Source organism: Tursiops truncatus, chromosome 17 (assembly GCF_011762595.2).
Source record: "Tursiops truncatus isolate mTurTru1 chromosome 17, mTurTru1.mat.Y, whole genome shotgun sequence".
NCBI lineage: Eukaryota > Metazoa > Chordata > Mammalia > Artiodactyla > Delphinidae > Tursiops > Tursiops truncatus.
Window position 1 is genome coordinate 39,749,943 of NC_047050.1, and position 22,752 is coordinate 39,772,694.

The 22,752-nt window shown below is 45.2% G+C and overlaps 1 protein-coding gene across 5 annotated transcripts in view; it reads left to right on the forward strand.

The window, feature by feature from the left end:
- PTDSS1 (phosphatidylserine synthase 1) overlaps nt 1-22,752 on the forward strand; it is a 67,991-nt gene that overhangs the window by 32,675 nt on the left and 12,564 nt on the right. For all 5 annotated transcript variants that reach the window (XM_073794602.1, XM_073794603.1, XM_019925101.3 and 2 more), the window contains 6 exons: nt 4,942-5,100; nt 8,385-8,536; nt 10,747-10,888; nt 12,816-12,928; nt 16,182-16,247; nt 20,181-20,280. In XM_073794602.1, coding sequence (XP_073650703.1) covers nt 4,942-5,100; nt 8,385-8,536; nt 10,747-10,888; nt 12,816-12,928; nt 16,182-16,247; nt 20,181-20,280 — 732 coding nt within the window. The remainder of the gene's footprint in view (nt 1-4,941; nt 5,101-8,384; nt 8,537-10,746; nt 10,889-12,815; nt 12,929-16,181; nt 16,248-20,180; nt 20,281-22,752) is intronic.

Consider the following 22,752-nt stretch of genomic DNA (forward strand, 5'->3'; position numbering starts at 1 on the left):
TTAGCCAAACTCATCAAGAAAAGAAGAGACAGGACTTAAATCAGTAAAATTAGAAATGAAAAAGAAGAAATTACAACTGACACCACAGAAATGCAAAAGATCATAAGAGACTACTACCAGCAACTATATGCCAATCAAATGGACAACCTGGAAGAAATGGACAAATTCTTAGAAAGGTACAACCTTCCAAAACTGAACCAGGAAAAAATAGAAAATACAAACAGACCAATCCCAAGGAATGAAATTGAAACTATATTTAAAAATCTTCCAACAAACAAAAGTCCAGGACCAGATGGCTTCACAGGCAAATTCTGTCAAACATTTAGAGAAGAGCTAACACCCATCCTTCTCAAACTCTTCCAAAAATTTGCAGAGGGAGAAACACTCCCAAACTCATTCTACGAGGCCACCATCACCCTGATACCAAAACCAGACAAAGATATCACAAAAAAAGAAAACTACAGGCCAATATCACTGATGAACATCGATGCAAAAATCCTCAACAAAATACTAGCAAACAGAATCCAACAACACATTAAAAGGATCATACACCAGGATCAAGTGGGGTTTATCCCAGGGATGCAAGTGATGCAGCCACTGTGGAGAACAGTATGGAGGCTCCTTAAAAAACTACAAATAGATCTACCATATGGTCCTGCGATCCCACTACTGGGCATATACCCTGAGAAAACCACAATTCAAAAGGACACATGCACCCCAGTGTTTATTGCAGCACTATCTACAATAGCCAGGACATGGAAGCAACCTAAATGTCCAATGGCAGGGGAATGGATAAAGAAGATGTGGTACCTATATATGGAATATTACTCAGCCATAGAAAGGAATGAAATTGGGTCATTTTTAGAGATGTGATTTTTAGAGTCTGTCATACAGAGTGAAGAAAGTCAGAAGGAAAAAAATAAATATCATATATTAACGCATATATGTGGAATCTAGAAAAATGGTACAGATGACCCTATTTGCAGGGCAGGAATAGAGATGCAGATGTAGAAAATAGATGTGTGGACACAGGGGGCCTGAGGCAGTAGGTGGTGGGACGAATTGGGAGATTAGGATTGACACATACACACTACCATTTGGAAAATTGATAGCTAGTGGGAACCTGCTGTGTAGCACAGGGAGCTCAGCTCGGTGCTCTGTGACCACCTGGATGGGTGGGATCGGGTTGGGAGAGTGAGGTCAAGAAGGAGGGGAGGGGGAGGGAGGGAGACGCAACAGGGAAGACATATGGGAACATATGTTTATGTATGACTGATTCACTTTGTTATAAAGCAGAAACTAACACACCATTGTAAAGCAATTATACCCCAATAAAGATGTTAAAAAAAAAAAAAAAAAGAAGGAGGGGAGGGCTTCCCTGGTGGCACAGTGGTTGAGAGTCCGCCTGCTGATGCAGGGGACATGGGTTCGTGCCCCGGTCCGGGAAGATCCCACATGCCACGGAGCGGCTGGGCCCGTGAGCCATGGCAGCTGGGCCTGCGCGTCCGGAGCCTGTGCTCCGCAACGGGAGAGGCCACAACAGTGAGAGGCCCGCGTACCGCAAAAAAAAAAAAAAAAAAAGAAAGAGGGGATATATGTATACATATGGCTGATGTACTTCACTGTACAGCAGAAACTAACAACATCGTAAAGCAACTATTCTCCAGTAAAAAAAATAAAACAGCTAAAAAAAATAAGAATGAAAGCATAATGATTTCAGTATACAGTGCAGTGCGATAAAGGAAAAGATATGGGTGCTATTAGAACTTATAAAAGAACCCCAATCTAGTCTGGGAGGTCAGGGAATGCCTCTGTAAGAGCTGATGTCTAAATTGACAACTAAAACATGAGTGGGAATTAGCCAAGCAAAGTGCGAGTAGGGGGCCGAGGCCATTATTCAGGGAGAAGAAACAGCCTGCATGGAAGCCCCAACTTGGGAGCTGGGATCAGTCAAGAGTGAAGGAGAGTAAGAATTAGAGGCAGAGGAGGGCAGTTCCTGAGGCTGGGGAGACATTGATGAGGAGTTAGGATTACACTGTGAATGTGATAAAAGACCCTGAAGGTTTATAAGCAGAGGAGGTACACGATCTCCATTGGTGCTTTAACGGGTCAGTAAACATTACGCCCATCTCCAGTCCAGTGTTGAAACTGGGGAAGAAAGGTGCACAGGATCAGCTGATTTCTTCCTGGTTGAAGCTCAGTGAAGCAGATGGCTTTAGACCTGGGCCACGAGGTTGTGCTAATCCCCCGCCCCGAATTAGGCCTCTGCTCCCCTGTCCCATTGGACAACCACGGGCTTCAGACAGAGCCTGACTCAAAAATTCCTCCAAGGTTGAAAGAGCAGATGGGAACCTGTGCTGTCTGTGGGCAAATAATTTCCAAAGAGAGGACCCTAAAGAGGGTGGAGTACATGTGTTCTCAAGGTCACCACCTTCCCCAGGGAGGAAGGAGCGAGAGAGCAGGGCAGGAGGCCCAGAGATCCTTCCACACTGGGAAGGCTGTCTTCCCAGACACAACCCCCCCACCCAAACACACACACACCCAAAATGGTCTGATTTGTGATCTGCAAAATCATTTTGTATGTAGAAAGTCGAGTTAAAATCTGCAGTCTTCAGCTGGAGCTGGGCAGTCAGGTGCTTATCAGAGCATCATGTGTACGTTTCATAGTTTTAGGAAGCTACTGCAGGCATCTAAGCAAGAAATAACAGTGGTGGTGAGATAGACGGAGGAAAAAACACTTGGGGAGGTAAAATGAATAGGACTTGGTGTTTGGTTAAGTGTCGGGCAAGCAAGGGAGAGGGTGGAGCCACCCAGGTGAGCGATCCACCAGTTGGGAGGTGGGCAGAATCTGTCCTTACCTACTGCTTACTTCCACCTCCCCAGACTTGGCTTCCCCACCTCTGTGTCCTCATTTCATGCCTTGTCCTCCCGCTTCCAGGGGTTCGTGCCTGCGTGTGCTGCTCCCCGTCTGCATTAGACCACGGTGTCCTGCGTCCCTCCCAGCACCAGGATCTCGGGATCTTCCAGATGTGATTATTGGCAGATTTGTTCATAATAATTATATGCCAGTAGACACACCTGGCTCTTTATGGGTTTCAAAGTGCCTTTACATTTGTTGAACACATAAGTGTTCTCTTAGAGGGCAGTAGAAAGGCCTCCAAAGTGGTCTTCAACCCATGATTCCCTTAAGAACAGATTTCTGAAGACAGAACTTAGCCCTTTCTTATCTAACCCTAAGCAGCCCACTCTGGAGTAAATAAGAGGATAGGGTGGGTGAGGAATTTGGGGTTGACTGAGCCTTAAGCTCTCCTTAACCTTTAAGCTGTCCTTAACCTAACATGTTACTGCTTTAGCGCAAGGGTGTTTCTCTCTGTCCGTCTGTGATTCGTGGGACAGGCACGTGCTCCAGAGCCTGGAAGGAGAACTTCCATCTCATTGCAGTGCAGTTTGGTCTTTTTAAGGCTTATCTTGACTCACCCCTATTGATTTTTTTCCTCTTTTCTCTAGATTTCCCACTTACACATCATAATACCACATCAGAATGTTTCTCAAAAAAATACAATTTTTAAAAATGTCCTTTGAGCTCTGCAAATTAAAATGGATTAGGTCTGAGAAAGGCTTCAGAAGTCTGATGCGGCAGGTTTCAGAAGAGACAGAGGAGCACCATGGTGCTCTTTTGGCTCCCTCAGAAAGTATTGCTTCTAAAATTTGAAAATATTATACTTTATAGGTATTCCGTCAGCTGGCTGAAATCTTAACTCTTTCCTATCAGATTAATTTGGGGAAAAAAGAATGTGAAATGTAGAGCTTCCTGAGAAATGTCATGTGATAATTACTTCATAATAAACACAGGAGTATAAGGACGTTGACTTAAAATTACTTTAAAATATATTAAAAATGAAAAGGTTAGAAGTGGAACCTAAATTCTTCAAAGCTTTATAATGTTTTAATATTTAAATTATGTAATATTTGCTACAGTTTTGGGTGGAAGAGTAATTCTGTTTTCTTCTAATTTCTAAAGTTGGATGTTTCAGCTTTCCTTCTTTCCTAATAAAAACATTTACGGCTTTGTATTTTCCTCTAACTTCTGCTTAACTGCATCTCATCATTTTGATGTGTAATGTTTTCATTGTCATTTAATACTGAATATATTTTAAATTCCTATTATGATTTCTTTTTTACTCCATATTTAGAGATGCGTTTTAAAATTTCTGAACCTATTGGGTTTCTAGTTATTCTTTATTTTTTGGGACTCTATTTATGTTTTTGTTCATGGCTTTAACACAGTTGCCCTATGAGCAAGTGACATGGGCTATATGATACCACTACTTTTTTAAAAATAAATTTATTTATTTATTTATCTTTTTTTTTTAAATTTTTGGCTGCGTTGGGTCTTCGTTGCTGCATACGGGCTTTCTCTAGTTGCGGCAAGTGGGGGCTACTCTTCGTTGCAGTGGCTTCTCTTGTTGCGGAGCACGGGCTCGAGGCACACGGGCTCAGTAGTTGTGGCATGCAGGCTCAGTAGTTGTGGCTCGCAGACTCAGTAGTTATGGTGCATAGGCTTAGTTGCTCCGCGGCATGTAGGATCTTCCCAGACCAGGGCTCGAACCCGTGTCCTGTGCATTGGCAGGTGGATTCTTAACCACTAAGCCACCAGGGAAGTCCCGATACCACTTCTTTAAGATGGGTTAAGCCTTTGTAAAATGGTTTTGCTTCCCACTTTAACCAAGCTTTTGCAATTCAGAGCAAAGCAATTCTGGTGTATAAACTCTAATACTTGTCCATTTTTCCTCAAGCATCTTCAGTTACCAAAACTTTTTATTGGGTAGGACATATATTAATTATCAAGATCATATCAGTTCTTTTCATTTTATTGTCCAAATCCTGGAAGCAAGTTGATTTCTAGAGTATTACTAATTCTTTCCTTATTATTTTAAACAGGAGTATGCTGTGAACTGCCATGTTATCACCTGGGAGAGGATTATCAGCCATTTTGATATATTTGCCTTTGGACATTTCTGGGGCTGGGCTATGAAGGCCTTGCTGATCCGTAGTTATGGCCTCTGCTGGACAATCAGTATTACCTGGGAGCTGACTGAGGTAAGAAGGGGGTGTGGGCTGCTATCTAGATGCTACAGTGTGGACAGTTTATATGCAGGAAGAAGATAGTCCATCAGTTAAGAGTCAAGTAATCCATTCTGCAGCTCCTGTGGTACAAAACTGTTTAAATCCCCAAGGGATATTTTATACCTTTGTCAAACAAACAGAGAAACTCCTTGTCAACTTAAGGTCTGCTCTGTCTCACAAGTCTTAAAGAGAAACAAATGGAATCAAGCTAGAGAATGAAGTTAAAATCCTAAGCAAGATAATTGAGTGGCAATGAGGACATCTGCTAAGAAGCTAATAGGTAGTTTACCCACTAACTAGTTTCCAGTTAAATAGAATTGTGGTGTTTGGGAATTATGAGGCCATCCAGGACATTGTGTCACTTAAAAATGGATTCCCAGTGTAGCTCAAATATCACGGTCATCAAAAGTTTGTCTCATTCAATGAATGAAAGAGATATATTCTTGAAAAACTATTACCGAAATGATATTTTGGGAACTAGTTCATTTATTGTTCAGTTATTATGTTATTCTTAAGCATTCCCGGGGACAGAATTTGGCCGTGTGCACAGTTATTTCTTCATGCCTGTCGTTGTCCTCACCCTAACCTTTAGCAAAGCATACCAGTTAGATATTCGCTTCTATTAGTGTTCCTCTCATGGCCCCGAGGCTAGAAGCCCGAGTTCAGGGTGTGGGCAGGGTTGGTTCCTTGAGAACCTGTCCCAAGCCTCTCTTAGGCCTCTGCTCATGGTTTGCTGGTCATCTTTGGTGTTCCTTGGCTTGTAGATCACCACAGTCTCCGCCTCCATCTTCACGTGGCCTTCTCCCTGCATGCGTTCACATGGCATTCTTTTCATAAGGACACCAGTCATGTTGGATTAGGGGCCAACCTCCTCCAGTACGACCCCTTCTCAACTATTACATCTGCAGTGACTGCATTTGCAAATAAGCTCACATTATAAGGTCCTAGAGCTTAGGACTTCCAACGTATGGATTTTTGAGGGGGAACGATTCAACCCATAACAGTGCCCAGCACTGCCCGTACATCATCCTGAATCTTCACCATAACCCAGAAGGGCAGTATGTATTCCCAGTGTACCGATGGGAACCAGAGCTCAGAGCCAGGAGTGGATCCAGGGTAGCTTGACGGGGAACGCGGCCCGTGCTCCTGCCCTCGTACCAGGGGCTCCCTCTAACTTGCAGGCATCTTCAGGACCTCACCGCCATGAGACCTGTGCAGGGCACTTGGCCTTCCTCAGCCTCCCTTTCTTCCTCCCCTGCCCCCCCACCCCCGCCCACTGGGCCTCTTGCGCCTCCCTTTTCCTGGTGGCTCTTTTCTCAACACCTCTCCAGTTCATCCCTCTGCTGCGCTCTCCCCTCTCATCTGAATTTCCCATCTCCTCCCTGCACACTATCTTTTGCCAAAGTGAACCTTTCACCCCTCAGCCCGATCACCTCCTTCTATTGAAAACTCTTCCCTGTTGGTCCGTTGCTCTTAAGACAAAATCCAGGTGGCTTCTGAACCAGCCTCTGAGGCCTGGTGTTCGCTGGCCCAGCCCACCTCCCCAGCCTCCTTGAACCCTCTCACCTGCCCTCTGCTCCAGCCAGCTTTGCATTCTTCACTTCAAAGATGCTGTGTCCTTTCCTCCCACGGAGCCTGCCTCTGAGTTCCTCCCTCTCTGCCCTGCTCCCTGCACTGGCTGGGCTCATGTTTGTACACCTGGAAATAGAGCACCTGGCTCTTCTCCTCTGAAACACTCAGCATAGGTTAAATACTTGATAAATGTTTTCTTTTCTGCTAAACGTTATGCCTCAAGAGGACAGGGCCCGTGTCTGCCCAGTCCCAGACCCCAGCACTCTGCCTCACACATACAGGCACACGCTCCCGAATCCCCAGGGAGTGAACAAATGTGGCTCCTTCCAGGTCTCCGACTCCGCTCTGCCTGGGCTGTCTCACCCCCGAATCCGGTACTTTCCAGAAAGGCTCCTCGGGCGGACGTACGTCCTCCACATCCCCTAACCAGTATTATTTCAGCACGTCTGTCGTTGGCTTCTGCAGAAGTTTCTCTCTGCCCCGTGTGAGTTAATGCTCCATGTCACGGCTTGGACCTGGGAATGCAGTCCCAGGTGGTACGTGGACCGCTGGGGGCCAGCACACAGCCCCTCGCTGTCACATGCGGCAGCTGTTCAGTATCTCCTCGGAAGCAGGCACATCAGGAAGGCAAACTCCTCGTACAATATTTGTATTCTTTTACAATCTATGTGGCGCTTTCATGAATAGTTTTAACTTGTAGCATTTATTATATTACTTCAGAGGTTTATAATCATGGGGTTGCCCCTTTCCAGAGAACTGTCAGGCGTTGTCTTTGTAATTTCAGACCTCCTTAAAGCGGGCCTTCCCACAGCACCCCATGCTGCTTGATACAGCCGACGGGTCCTTTGTTTTGGACAAAACTATTTCCGTAAAAGACTTCTGTTCCACCCTTGATCTCACTGCGCCCTTTTTCTGGAATGTCCTCACCTTCATCTCCATCTCTTGAAATCACTCATTCCTGTCCTTAATGATCCCACTCCACCCTGTCTTCCTTCCAGAAGTCTACCGCCATTGCCGTCTATCCAAATGAATCTCTCAGTGTCCCAATTTATGTCACCATGGTAACACTTGCCACAGCATACCTGATTTTGTGTTCTGAATAAGCGTCTGGCCTCTGCCCTTAAGATCAAGAACCTTGATCCATTTTATCTCACCACCTTGTACATCGTAGGCACTTAATAAAAGATTATCGCTGCAAATCAATTAGTGTGGGATTTCCTATTAAGCTAATTTACCACTTACTGTTTTTCCGAGATATCTATAGACCGTTTCTAAAATACACAGCTTAAATTCTCAAGCTGCTAATTTTGAGGATTCTGCCAGTGCTCTGTAGACAGTTAGGAACACTTTGCTCTCTTCCCTCTTCTGGGTCCGTGTCATGTTGTCATTAGCCAAGGTAATTTACTGGTAGTATTGTTCAAGATGGGTTATCATTTCTTTAAAGCCCTGTGTCCAAAAAAAGAGGAGCTGTTTGGATTAGCAGTATTTGCGAACCATCCACAAAATAAACAAGAATCTGATTACAGACCTTGGTTGTTTTTTTTTTTTAATACATCAGGAAAACCTAAAACGTCAACAAGTTTTGCTAAGAGAATGTACTATTAAAAGGAAAGTTACCTTTCTGCGTGGTACCCCAGGTTTGTTTTTTTCACGTTTGTTTTTTCATCATCGCTTGTGTTTCTCAGCTTTTCTTCATGCATCTTCTGCCCAATTTTGCCGAGTGCTGGTGGGACCAAGTCATCCTGGACATCCTGCTGTGCAACGGTGGTGGAATCTGGCTGGGCATGGTCGTCTGCAGGTTTTTAGAGATGAGGACTTACCACTGGGCAAGCTTCAAGTGAGTCATCTTCCTCCGGGCCCTGAGTCACGGTTTCTCACAATGTAGATATAACTGCCTCAGTAGCACGCAACATGAGTACGTTCTCTGATGATAAGGACTAAATTATGCATTAGTAACTGGAACTCAAAAATGATTATAAGCCCAGTTTCAGGCATTGATCCAGAAAATGCTAAATCATTTTCGAGTTTCTCAAATCCATCCCCTCCTTTTTATCCATATGCCTCAGCCTGAATTCACACTCCCATGGCTGGATTGATTAGTCCCTTGTCCCCAGGTTAACCCCTCTAAACCTTCTGCCACCATTGCTTGAATGATCTTAGGAACATCACATCCATCATGTCATTTCCCTGTGGTGGCTTCTCATGGGCCTTAGGACAAAGTCCATAGGCTTGGCAATTATAAGTCACTTATTTATTCTGTCTCAAATTTATTTTGTTATGTGGTGTAAGGGGGAGATTTCACAGCGTTATTGTGTTTGATGAACCGGTTTTCCCCGTCCCTTTCATGAATAATCCTTTCTTTGGCCACTGACTTGAAAGGACACTTTTTAATATATTTCATACAGTATATACTGTAACAAAATCTGTCGCAGTGCTGGGTGTTGCTCCAAGCAAGCTTCATACGCAGTATCTCATTTGAGCCTTACATCAATGCTAGGGATAGACGCTGCCATTCTCTTCACTTTAGGGTTGAAGGTACTGAGGCTTCAGTGTAGTAATTTGCCTGAGGATACCCAGCAAGCAAGCAGTAGAGTCTGAAATTACATCAGGCCGTCTGGGTCCTTAAACACTCCATAATGCTTCCCTATTTTCATACATTTATGCTTCAAATTCAACTTGAGAATCATCCTGTCAAGTTCCAAGATGTAAGCGCAACTAATGAACAAAAAAGTCCTGTTGGTCTTAAGTTACATTAAACATATGAATGTATATAGATCAGGTTGGATTAACCTTTTCACTACATTAAGTATTCCAGTTCTCCATCACGCTGTATCTCTGTTTATTCCCATCTTCCTCTACCTCTTTCCGTGAAGTTTCACCATTTTTTTTTTTTTTTTTTTTTTTGTGGTACGCGGGCCTCCCACTGCTGTGGCGTCTCCCGTTGCGGAGCACAGGCTCCGGACGCGCAAGCTCAGCAGCCATGGCTCACGGGCCCAGCCGCTCCGCGGCATGTGGGATCCTCCCGGACCGGGGCACGAACCCGCGTCCCCTGCATCGGCAGGCAGACTCTCAACCACTGCGCTACCAGAGAAGCCCTCACCATTTTTTATATACAGGTTCTTCATCATTCTTGTTTATTTTTGGATAGTCTCTGTTTCTTTGTTGCCCTTTTGCCTCAAATCTTCTTGCTGGGAGATTTTCTCACTGCATGCTTGTTGATGGGTGGGTGAGTGAGTGAAGGAACAAACCTGGTTTCCTTCTACTCCCCCTTCCCAACCCCCTCCTCCCTCCCCAAGAACAAAAGGCCTGGCCTGTTTATCCTTATGCCGTCAGCACTTTAAAACGGTGTCTACGACCTAAAGGTCCTCGCTATACATCTCTGTTGAATTTAAAAAATCTTTACCATTTATTAAATCATATGACCTTGGATTTCGGCTCTCCTGGTCTAGCACAAGAGGACCAGAATCTACCCCCAACTCTGAGGTTTACAGAGAGCCGGAGTCAGCCATTCCCTTTCTCGGAGCCCCAATGTTGTCATTTGTGAAACGTGGGACTATTTGTTTCTATCACAGGAATATGAAATTGAGTGGTTTCTAGGATTGAAACCAAGAAAGGTTAAAAATCACTGTCACTCCAAACTGTTCACTTAATTGAGGAAGCTATAGGGTGAGGAAATGCTGTGGGTCCCCTCACACGTGGAGCTTGTTCTCTGTTTTATCAGGGCGCCCTGGGGGCGGGGGCATGGGTGGGAGTGGTGTCCTTCCTGGCCTAGTTCCAGGTGGCTGTCTGTAATGTACCTCAGCTTCTTTTGTCACCAGTTCACAAACTGTGGCCTGTGCTGGCGTGGCCAGTCCACTGGTGCTCCCCACCTGGCGTGCTGCTCTCAGCGCATCACCTGTGAATAGAGGCCGCTGTTGGAGAGATGTTCAAATAGAAAGGAATCTTTGGTTGTAAAATAGTCAATGCATTTTTCACAGTTTTTTGGTTTTTTGTTTCTTCCCCCTCCTATCTCTCTGGATTTTCACCGGAGCTGTTTTCTTCTCACAGGGACATCCACACCACCACCGGGAAAATCAAAAGAGCCGTGCTCCAGTTCACTCCTGCTAGCTGGACCTATGTTCGGTGGTTTGACCCCAAATCTTCATTTCAGAGAGTGGCTGGAATATACCTTTTCATGATCATCTGGCAGGTATCTCTTCAAACGCTCAAAAGTAGGGGAAAACAAAATAAAAACCATCCAGGAATTTAGGGTTCATGCTAGTTGACATTACTTATCAGCTCGTTGCTTTAGAAGATGTAATATTCTGCAGCTGACATATAGAATTAAAGTGATGCTGTCACGCCTAAGGTCTTGCTTCATCGTGAAGACGTTTTAAAATATGGCTCTTTGAATTACAAATTGGAAACAGATTAAAATTCCCTGTAAAAACCTTGTGCTCAGCATCTATCACCCAGTGAGTTAGGCGTTGGATGACCTGCTCGAATGATCGTTTTCAGGACCACAGCAACAAACGTAAGGCTTTTTCTTACAGTCCAAATTCAGTATTTGAGTTTTAAAATTGTGCCTCAGCTGTTAACCACTTTGGGTAATTTGTAGAACGCTAAATACAGAAGCCCTCTGCTACCTGTGGGGACTGGAGCCCTTTGGGGACCTGGGCCCTCCAGAGTGGTGTCGGCGGTGGAGAGAGGCTCTCACTCCAAGCGGACTGAAGCGATTCAGACAGCCAGGGGTCTTGTTAAGGGATTACCCAACGACGCTGTTTTCCAGAGGCAGCCTTTTTTTATTGTCCCTCCTGTCCCAGGTTAATTGTTTCACAACTTTGGGAGACTAGCTGAGGGAAACCAGCTTTCACCGGAAGGGTCTTTCAGAATCATCAGACATGTTTTGAACACATATGCACAAAATACTCCCAACATAAGGAGAAAATGGGCATGTGTCACTTTAAAGATAGACTGTCCTTGTCCACAGAGGGAGGGAGAAGAATAATGCCCATGTCAAGAAATGGAGTTTATGGCTACAGAAGTGTTCGTGAATAGTTGTATAGTCACCATGGTTTGGGGAAGCCAGTGTGTAGGTAAATGGGGTGTGATTAAGTTTTACCTTATGGGGCAATGCCAGGGAAGGCAGAGGTTTTCTTTTATTACGAGGACCTAGGAGGAATTTGGATTTGCCCAGGAGAGAGAGCGGGATGTGCTCCTAGAACGGCAGAATTCCACTGGGCCCACTTTCCCCCTGATGATGAGCGCGGTGCAGTGATCAGCTTTCCTTATGTGGTGATGAGTGAACCGTTTTTATTTTATATCCTTAAACTCAGCACTGTGGGGAAAGGCGCACATTTTATGTCACTGAAATGAACCTGCTGGTCCACGTGATGTGCTCTTAAAGCAGTGACCTTTCCTAATCTCTGCCCCTTGCTTAATCTGGAGGGGAAATGCAGTGGCCTCTGGGCGTTGAGCACAGATTTCCCGGTGGGCATCTCTTTTGTGCTGCCAGGACTGGTCATGGGATGAGCGGTACTGGGCGCTACCCTCAGGGAGCAGTCCCACTGCCAGGTGAAGCCTGGACCAACCCCACACCCACTTTTAAGAGCTGCCTTCGGTTGAGGATCTGCTCGGTCCCTGGCACGAGCTGACCGAGTCCACAGTCATCTCTCAGTCACGCACACGCGCCTCAAGCTTCTTTTGGTTATTGAAGAGCCTACTTTCCTGCTGTCAGACTTCTCAACCTGGCCTAATTTCTGCCGGGCTGCGGAGGTGTTCCACGGTACAGATTCGTTGTCATCCTTTCGCTCTTAAAGCATCTCTCTCCCGACTGTCCCAGCAGCTCACACACGTGAGCCAGGTGACAGTCACGTGAATCTGGAAACACAACAGATGGCTGATGCCCCCTGTGCCCCTCTCAACACCCAGCACCTCCCCTGGACCCCTGCTTGGTTGGTGCCTGTGTTGTACTGGTTGTTACTGGGCTTAAGCAGCAACCCTTAGAGACCCGGTATGTCTTCTGGAAATGCTTTGAACATACCAGTTATTTTTAGCTGTAGAACGTCCATTGAAGGAATAGATGTTCATGACTTAGCATGAAGCACCAGGTTGACTCTCGCCTCCTTCTTTTGCAGCTGACTGAGTTGAATACCTTCTTCCTGAAACATATCTTTGTGTTCCAAGCCAGTCATCCGTTAAGTTGGTGTAGAATTCTCTTTATTGGCGGCATCACTGCTCCCACAGTGAGGTAATTCTGTGTTAGCATGACCGTCAATTGAGCATGATTACCTGCTTTGTATTCTCCTATGTAGCATAAAGGAAGTCACATAAGCTAGCAGATTTTCCGTGAAAATGTCATTCTGAAGAATTATACATCCGGGGGAAAAAAAAGACTTATACATCCAGAATATGAAGAAAACGTTTTGCTTCTCAGACCTCAGTAACATGAAGACCAGCACTGCACCATTATTTTCAAACCCCTTTAACGATCTTCACTGCTGTCCTTTTCTCCCCCGTAGCATCCTACTTAAAACAAAACGAGTAGCAGAAATGCTAAGGTTTTCTTCCTGAGATTATTGAAAACTAACAAACGTTTTTATGGTGGATTGAAGTAATAAATTATATTATTTTTAGAATGAGACTTTATTAGTTCTTTTAGAGCCAATTAAGTTAATTTCCTTTTAAAAATGTCCTTCCTGGGCTTCCCTGGTGGCGCAGTGGTTGAGAGTCTGCCTGCCGATGCAGGGGACAGGGGTTTGTGCCCCGGTCCGGGAAGATCCCACATGCCACGGAGCGGCTGGGCCCGTGAGCCATGGCCGCTGGGCCTGCGCGTCCGGAGCCTGTGCTCCGCAACGGGAGAGGCCCCAGCAGTGAGAGGCCCGCGTACCGCAAAAAAAAAAAAAAAAAAAAAAGTCCTTCCTGTGGTCCTCCAGGACAACAGGGACAAGGATGGGTGTCCATGCCCTCCTTCCCCTGGATTCATGACTCATGTAGGGCCTTAGAGATGAGGCGGTGTTCAGGGACTGTCCCCGACGTGGACCGATTCCAGTGGACTTCAAAGCAAAACACTTTCATTTGTTTCATTGTTCCTGTTTGGAAATGGCATTGGGGTTTTGTTTTGTTTTGTTGGGTTTTTGGGGTTTTTTTTTTTGTTTTTTTATGGTACGCGGGCCTCTCACCGTTGTGGCCTCTCCCGCTGCGGAGCACAGGCTCCGGATGCGCAGGCTCAGCGGCCATGGCTCTCGTGCCCAGGCTCTCCACGGCACGTGGGATCTTCCCAGACCGGGACACGAACCCATGTCCCCTGCATCGGCAGGCGGACTCTCAACCACTGCGCCACCAGGGAAGCCCGGCATTGGGGTTTTATATCTAGTGTGGAGGACCGGCATTGATCAGTAGAAACACCCAAGATCTCTGCACAGCTGATATAAATACAAACCAAGCAGATAAAAGAGTTTGCTCTTCAGAAGCTGTAGGATAACTTAATTCATTATTTGTAATGTACTTGTGAACTACACAAGTAGAAGGTCTCACTTGCCAGGGAGAGTGGGTGTTTTCCTTGGTCAGACATAGCCCTCACCCCCAGCTAGCACCTTTTCTTGTCCTCATTCGTTATTACAAATATATTTATTTTATATATATATATATATATATATATATATATAAATAAAAACAGGAAAGTAACAGCTGGTAAACCGCAGCCTTTTGCCACTTTATAGACCAGTGGTCCGTCGAAGTAGTTATCTCATGCATGCAATTTTCCTTTGGTGGGTTGGAGCCTCCCTACTGTATTTAAAATTTGATTTAATTTGAGACTGCCAGTTATTTTCAGGAAAGATTAGCAGCAGTTTCTTCATAAAATTACGAGCAATCAACAAAGTCAATAAGTGGGGAAAGAAATGTCTTATAAAACAGAACAGCAAATCACATGCGATTCATCATGAAAATTTCAATATTGTTAAACATTTCACAACAAAAACTAGAGATTTAGACCAGAGACTAAAAATCCAGTGTTCAGACTTTTCGAGAGCTCCTTAAAATTTTTGCCAAACCCTATGGGTTTCCACACAATTCTTTTTTGTTTAAAACTTAGCCACTTTCTGTGTTCCTACACCACTTGAGGCTATTCATATGTAAGGAGATGGTTTGACAAGCTTCTTGGAAAGACGGAAGTACTCTGATGGGTTTTAGGTCCCAATTAGCATATGCCAGGCCCTAAAAGGGAGAGAAAGCTCATAGGCGTCAGTATAAATCATACATACATACCAGATCTCCGTTTTCAGATCTCCTTTTTAGACTTTCACATGACTCTGCTTTGAGAAGATATTTGAGTGAACATTCTTTTAATCTAATAATATAATGTGCAGTGTAGGACATGGACACCATGAGTAAAGTAGCTGAACTAGCAAAAGCAAATTAGGTAATGAAAATGTGAAGTCAGAGGAAAACCTGAATTCTTTATAGTTACAATCCTTCACTTTGGGGTACAGAGGCGATAGTTTGTGGATGAGCTTTAGGCATCCGTGAACCCCCCAAAGTTTAATGCAAAATTCTGTGTGCATGTTTTATGTGCCTTTATCATAGCTTTCATCAAACCCTCAAAGGAGTCTGTGACCCACGTCCACCAGAAGATGATGAGTTAAGTTTCAGGGGCAGTAATGAGACTCTAAGCCTCCACTGTCCCACAGGCAGCCTCTCCCACGTGTGGCTACTGGGCACTGGGAGTGCGGCCAGTCACCCTGAAATGTGCTGTACGTATAGAGTACACACTGGACCTTGAAGGCTTAGTGCAAACACAATATAAAATGCTTCTTTATAATGTTTTCAATACATTGGATTATATATAAATTAATTACTAAAATGAATTTCATCTGTTCCTTTTTACTTTTCTAACACGGTTATTAGAAAACTTTAAATTGCATTTGAGGCTCATACTGTATTTCTGTTGCATGGTTGCTGCACTGAGCCTCTCACCTCCATGTCATCACCTCTTTTCTGATCATGTCAGTAACATTCAGTTATTGGCCTCAGTGACAGTGAGGTGCAGCTACAGTCCCATTCCAGTTTCTGAGAGCCACAAATGTATATATTTATTGCCTGGTTACGATCAGCAACCTTTATCCTGGAAAGAGCCAGAGGAGACAGTGACCATGCAGGAGACCTTCTGGCATCACCTCCGTGGAGGGAGACTGAGGCATCCACCACCTGGGGTGGCTTTGGCTCAGGGCTGTGGGAGTCTGTGTCTGAATCAAGACTGCATTTGCCAATAATCTGGCTCCAATAACCATCCCCCTCCAACCCGATCCAAATTCTTAGCCTCTTACAGGAAGGTTTCAACAGGCACTGGCTTCCTATTCCCTTAAATAGAACTAGACCAGGCAGCCCAAGTATGTGGAACAAGGCAGACATTTTTTATACTCACGCTGTCAAAGTGATTTAATTCTGTACTGACTTGCTGGTCTTCCAGAAGCTCTCAGTGAATTCCACCTTTGTTCTTTCAGACAGTACTATGCTTACCTCACCGACACACAGTGCAAGCGTGTGGGAACACAGTGCTGGGTGTTTGGGTGAGTAATCTTTTATCGTGGACATATAAAACCACTTTAGCCTCTGAATTTCTTGGGTTATTTCTTAACCCTACATTAAGTGCCTTTCAGTGCAGTTTTGTTTTTGTGTGTCTTTCATTTTTAACATTCCTTTTCTGATTTAAATTTAGAGGAGTTAATTGGCAAGTTACACAAAGAGGGTGTAGAAACTGTTTTTTAAAAAAATATTAGGAAATCAAAAGATAATTCCCATGTAGAACTTGAAGACCTTGTTTCTTGAAATAAATCAGAAAATGAGTTATATGAATTCCCTGTGAAATTGATGGTGAGTTTGGGACAACATATCGTGATGGGCTTAACCACATTTTACGTTACTTTCACACCAGAAAGAGCCCACAAAGCGACTGACTGCTTGCTGTCTACCAGGGTCTAATTTTATTATCCCAAAGAAAACTAACACATGGTGACAATTTATTGTCTCATTACAGATACAAATGCTGTATCTGAATTTACAACTATTTAAATGATTTGAAAGAAAGCAAGGGTTACCCAGTTTAACCCCCAATATTAAATGGGAGACACTCTTCAGTGTCTCAAATAAGTGCTTCTTCTGCTTCAATACCATCAACATCTCACCATGCCATTTAGCAACTGAAGTTCCAGAGACATCCAGCACACCTGTAGGTGAAGTTCAGTCCCTCAGGGAGCTTACATTCAGGACCTAACCTAGGTTCTAAATGGAGTGTGACAGCATAAAGAAAATCTGATGAAAACCCTAACAGATTTTTAAACAGAGTCACTTTTTTCCCTGTATTACATGCGTATTGAAACATCATCCAAAGACATCAACTATTTAGAGATACTTGCTGCTTACGTTGCATTGTCATTCGTTCCAAGTGTGTGTGTGTGTGTGTGTGTGTGTGTGTGTGTGTGTGTGTGTGTGTGTGTGTGTGTGTGTGTGTCTGGAGCTCTCACTCCAGATTCTGGGGAGTTAGTGAAGTTTGATCTAGGCAAGTTTCCCACCGCCTTCTTTCCAAAAGACAAAGGGCCGTTGTCACTGTTTCTCATAAATTCTGTGATGTAAGCTGATTTTCCTACCCAAAGTAGCTTAAAGGGTGATAGGATGGACTCAATTTCCATCCTATGGATAGGATGGATTTCCACTGATTACTGATCTGGCGGGAGAGAGAATTCACACATCTACCAGGTTTCTAATATACTTCTGTCACAGGAAGGAGGAAGGTGGGCTGCCTTCCTACTGTCTTGTCCGAGGACTGGGGCTCTTTCCTGCACTTCCTTCTTTCACCACATGCCTCTTCTTTCCACGGGCATTTTTCTCTTCACGTTTACAAGTCCTTGCCAGCGTCTTACTCTACGGAGCGTGGGTATATTTTCCACAGAACTCTCTACTTACCTGTTGAGGAAAAGGAGACGTCAGATCAGAGGGAGAGGCAGTGTTACAACAGAGTTTTTTTTTTGATCAGGCGGTCTGAAACTATAATCACCGTGGAGGGAGAAATGGCCGAGAGGAGCAAGGGCAGAGAATGGTGGCAAACGCCACTCCAGAAAACTGCGCCTTGCTGAAAAGTGGTAAAAGAAAGTAAAACGCAAATGATCTGAGATGCAGAGGTCAGTTGGCTAATTTAGGATGCTTTATTATAGAGACTCGAGTCCTCCCAGAATGGTGACATCAAGGTTAGTGAACCTTGAGAACTAGTGGGCCATGCTGAAAACGAGCAAGTCCCTCTTCATAAATCAAGCAGGGCAGACCTGCCTGGCGCGTGAACTGGGGCAGGAGCTGCCTCTGGGCGGTCAGCACGGTCAGCCCGTGACGGTGAAACAGGAGGCGCGGCCTCCAGTCTCTTCTCTTCTTCGTTACGAAGTCAACTGAGTGGGTCCTGAACAGCATTTTCTGAAAATCAAATAGAGTCGGAAGATGTCAGAGCAAGGGGCCGGTAGTTTTGTGTGACTTTTGTTTCAGTCGTGTGTGTGTGTGTGTGTGTGTGTGTGTGTGTGTGTGTGTGTGTGTGTCTGTGTGTGTGTGCGTGTGTCTGTGTACTGGGCCACAGTGAAAAATAGGCTTCCTGCCGTGGGTCTCAGATCACAGAAGTTGGAGAAACAGGTCTAGTCTGCTGGTCACCAAGCTCTTGAAAGCTGCCTCAGTCAGCTTGAATACCCAGAAACCTCTCACAGTAAGCTCTGGGTGTTCTGTCTGGTTAAGGGCAGGTAGGCACACTTCTTCTTAACATTTTCTGATGCAGTCCTGCATCCCAGCAAGACGTCCCAGCAAGAGGTCGCACATGCTCTGTGTGTCCGCCGGCAGGCGCCCTTGCCCTCGCTGCTTCCCTGACAGCCTGGACTTCAGTGTGACAGTCGACCTCAGCCCTGCTCTCCAACGTGCCAGCCTTTGTTGTGGCGGGGAGCTGGAGAGGAAGAGGGGGTGCTCTGTAAAGTTTCAGGCGACCACTCCTAACCTTGTTTCACTGGGGCTGTGGGCCAAGACAGCTCCAGATTCTTTAGAGGCGTGTCCAGGAGACTTTCTGCTTTGCACAGGTGCCTCTGACTCTGGGCATTCCGTTGTTTAGAGCCGTCCATCCATTTGACCGTGGCAGTGACCTCTGTCTGCCAGTAGGGAGGGGACCGGGGGCCTTCTGGGCCTCTTCCTGCCTTTTTAGAGATTATCTGTGCAGCAAGACCAGTCCCTCCAGATTCCGTCGTGATCGAGGCACACCTAAGGTGGCCTTATCTGAAATCGCTGTTCCTGGGCAGTCTTTGGGATCACGTGACCGGCTATGTTACCCTCACCTCATCCGTTCTTACCTTCAAGCTCTGAACCTTAATAAAGGTCTGATTTTAATATTCATAGATGAAGTTGTATTATACAAGGTTAGCTTTTTTCTCTAATGTTTTAATTAAAGAGGAAAACATGGAAGTTATTTTTTCCATCGTTTTTGGATTTAGCAAAATTGCTTACAGATGCAGAGGATAAAGGGTTTTTATCATCAGCAGAACTGGAGCATATTAAATCTGGAAATTCTAAGATGGCTGGGAGGGAATGTGATTGCTGCCTTCAAGTTACTGAAAGACTCTCCTGGAAGGCTCACACTCCCCTGTATGACTGCAGAGGGCAGAATTAGGACCAGGGGTGGAGGGAGGCAGGTACCAGCCTGAGACAAAGAACGACTTCCCAACAGCTAAAGAAACTAAGCAGCAGAGGCAGCTGCCCACAGAGGTAGTAGGTTCCCTGGCCCTGCAAGGGCTCCAGCCAAGGGGGTGACTGTCCACCCATTGTGATAAGCTCCGTCTTAGATGATACCAGGCAGCCTCCAGCTATGAAGACGTACGAGTTGAGATTGTAGTCTGTGAGGAAGGAAGATGTAAAGAATATTTGACTATTTCTGGGGAGGGATAGAGGGATGAAGAGGCAGAGCACAGAGGGTTTTCAGGGCAGTGAAACCATTCGGTATGACCCTCTAATGGTGGACACATGTCATTATACATCTGTCCAAACCCATAGAAGGTACATCACCAAGCGTGAACTCTGACATAACCTATGAACTTTGGGTGATGTGTCAATGCAGGTTCATCACTTGTGACACATGTTGACAGTGGGGGCAGCTGTGCATGTGTCGGGGCAGATGGTATAGGGACTCTGTACCTTCCTCTCAAGTTTGCTATGAACCTAAAACTGCTCTGAAAAAAACAGTCTGCAGAAAAGAAGAGAGGAGTAACAGTACAATAAACTTTTAATTAAATCTAAATATGTATGTATATATAATAATATATATTATTCCTGAAGAAAGCACAGTGTCATTTTGTAGGGGACCTGCTTCCAGTGTTTGGGGCAGAAATCTTATGACCACTTGAACTTTTTGATGGAATTATGCATATTTCTGGTAATGCATAAGCTCTGATAAGATGAACTCGTATTTAACCTCTTGTTCTGTCTAACAGGGTCATTGGTTTCCTGGAAGCTATTGTCTGCATAAAATTTGGACAAGATCTCTTCTCTAAGACCCAAATCCTCTATGTTGTGCTTTGGCTTCTTTGTGTGGTAAGTCATTACTTTTTTACCCAAAAGTGTTAGTTAAAGTCCTCATGGTGTCTTCTAAAACAAAACAAAACAAAACACTCTTGTGTACCAAGGTTCCTTAGAAATTTATAGACGGGACATTCTACTGTAGTAATGCAAGATTGGCCACTAGTCTGAAGTTCAAGAATAAATACATAGGACCACATGGCACCTACAATTGGTCACCTTTGCAGGTTCTGGTCAAATGCCCTCAGCAGGTGCATCATACTCTCATTTATTTCGCTTATGAGAATTCATCTACACTTGCTGAAAATGTCAGGCCTGCCATGAGGTGACAAGGATAGTTACAGTGCCCCGTAACATATGTATTACTGTCCAAGGGTTTATGTACAAAATGACAGACTGTTGTTTATAGGCCAGGTGAGGTGTCTTTGGAGGTAATCAGACCATACAGTTTCTTCCCCGCCCGCCGACTTTATAAGCCTGTGAAGGATGTGTTTTCCTCTCAGAAGGGAAGAGCCCTGGGGGCCCCCAGCTCCGTTGTCCTGGGACATTTCCCTCCTCTTTCAAATGAAGCAGGATCTTGCCTAGCTTAAAATTCTGTCGTTGCGCTTCTTAATTTGTTTTGTTACTTTGGGGAAAAGTCTTATTTTACATTTAAGATTCTTCCCTTTTACTTACTTGGTCCAGAAAATTAACTCGGATTTTTTTTTTGTTTAATGATCATAGAAAATTTCAAACATATGTGGAAGTAGATAGGGGTCGCTCACCCCTCATGCACCCATCATCCAGTTTCAACACTTGTCAACCCATGGGCAGTCTTATGTCCTTATATTCCATACTCACTATCCCCAACCCTGGGTTACTTTGAAGCAGACCCACTTTACTATTTCAGGACGTATCTCTAAAGAAGATAAGAATGCTTTTTGGTTGGTGCAACCACCATACCATTATCACGCCTGAAAAAGAATTAATTCCTTCATACTGTCAAATAGCTAATCAACGTTCACATTTCTAATGTTTCCTTACATTTTGTATTTTTTAGCAGTTTATTTGAATCAACATCCACTGATTGCAGTTGGTTGGCATGCCTTTTAATAAAAGGTCTCTTTGGGGGCTTCCCTGGTGGCGCAGTGGTTGAGAGTCCGCCTGCTGATGCAGGGGACACGGGTTCGTGCCGCGGTCCGGGAAGATCCCACATGCCACGGAGCGGCTGGGCCCGTGAGTCATGGCCGCTGAGCCTGCGTGTCTGGAGCCTGTGCTCCGCAACGGGAGAGGCCACAACAGTGAGAGGCCCGCATACCGCAAAAAAAAAAAAAAGGTCTCTTTGAATCTACAGTTTTCCCTCTGTCTCTAGCTCTCTCCTTTACATTGAAGAAACAAGCTCTTTTGTCTTCTAGATTTTCCCTCAGTCTGGTTTTACTGACTCCATCCTTACTGTAACTGAACAGATTTCTTTGTCCTCTGTACTTTCTGTAAATCGGTAGCTGGATGCAGAGGCTTAATCAGATTCAGGTCTAATTGGTGGGGGCGGGGAGCAAAACTAAACTCTGTATTTCTTTTTTTGTGTGTGTGGTACGCGGGCCTCTCACTGTTGTGGCCTCTCCCATTGCGGAGCACAGGCTCCGGATGCGCAGGCCCAGCGGCCATGGCTCACGGGCCCAGCCGCTCCGCGGCATGTGGGATCTTCCCGGACCGGGGCACGAACCCGCGTCCCCTGCATCAGCAGGTGGACTCCCAACCACTGTACCACCAGGGAAGCCCCTAAACTCTGTATTTTTTTAAAAGTGTTTCTTATTGCCTTTTGTGGTGTCTATTTTTAGGGTTACTTGCTAGAAATCCTAACTGTGCCAGGGCACCTTGAGCCTGTTCTATCCTGTTTTATCTTGAACAATGAAAGGGAATAATGATCTCCTTTGTACTCAGGCTCCGGAATTAACGCTCAGAAGTACTTTTTCTGTTGCAGTGTGACTAGATATAAGGATTGGTTGGGGCAGTGTGTCAGATGGGCCAGGAGATCTCACCATGCGCTCCTCACATTTCTGTCTGGCGTGGGCACCCCAGCTCTGTGAATTGTAGCGTGACCCATGGCGGTGGGCAGGTGTGGGTGCAGCCCTCACCTGGCGCCGCTGGGACCACAGGGAGGTTGAGGCAGGCGGGACTCCTGGGATGTGGGCCAAAGGCCCTCCTCACAACGGCCCACTGTGGGCCTCCCCCTGGGGCATCAGCAGCCAGAAAGGTCTCCCCAAGGGCGTGTCCAAGGAGCGATCTCTGGTCACCCAGCCGGTGGGGCTCCTCCAGTCTCTCTCTAAGTTGTAGAGACTTTCGCTCTGTTTTACTGATTAAACACTTAGCATTATACCTCCTTACGTTGGTGAGTTTTGATCTGCCTTGGTGTCTGTGTGACAGTAACTTATTTTGAGGACATGATGCGTTTCTCAGTCTCTGTATCGCTTAGCATAGTCCCTTATAAGTCTGTCATGTTGCCACGTT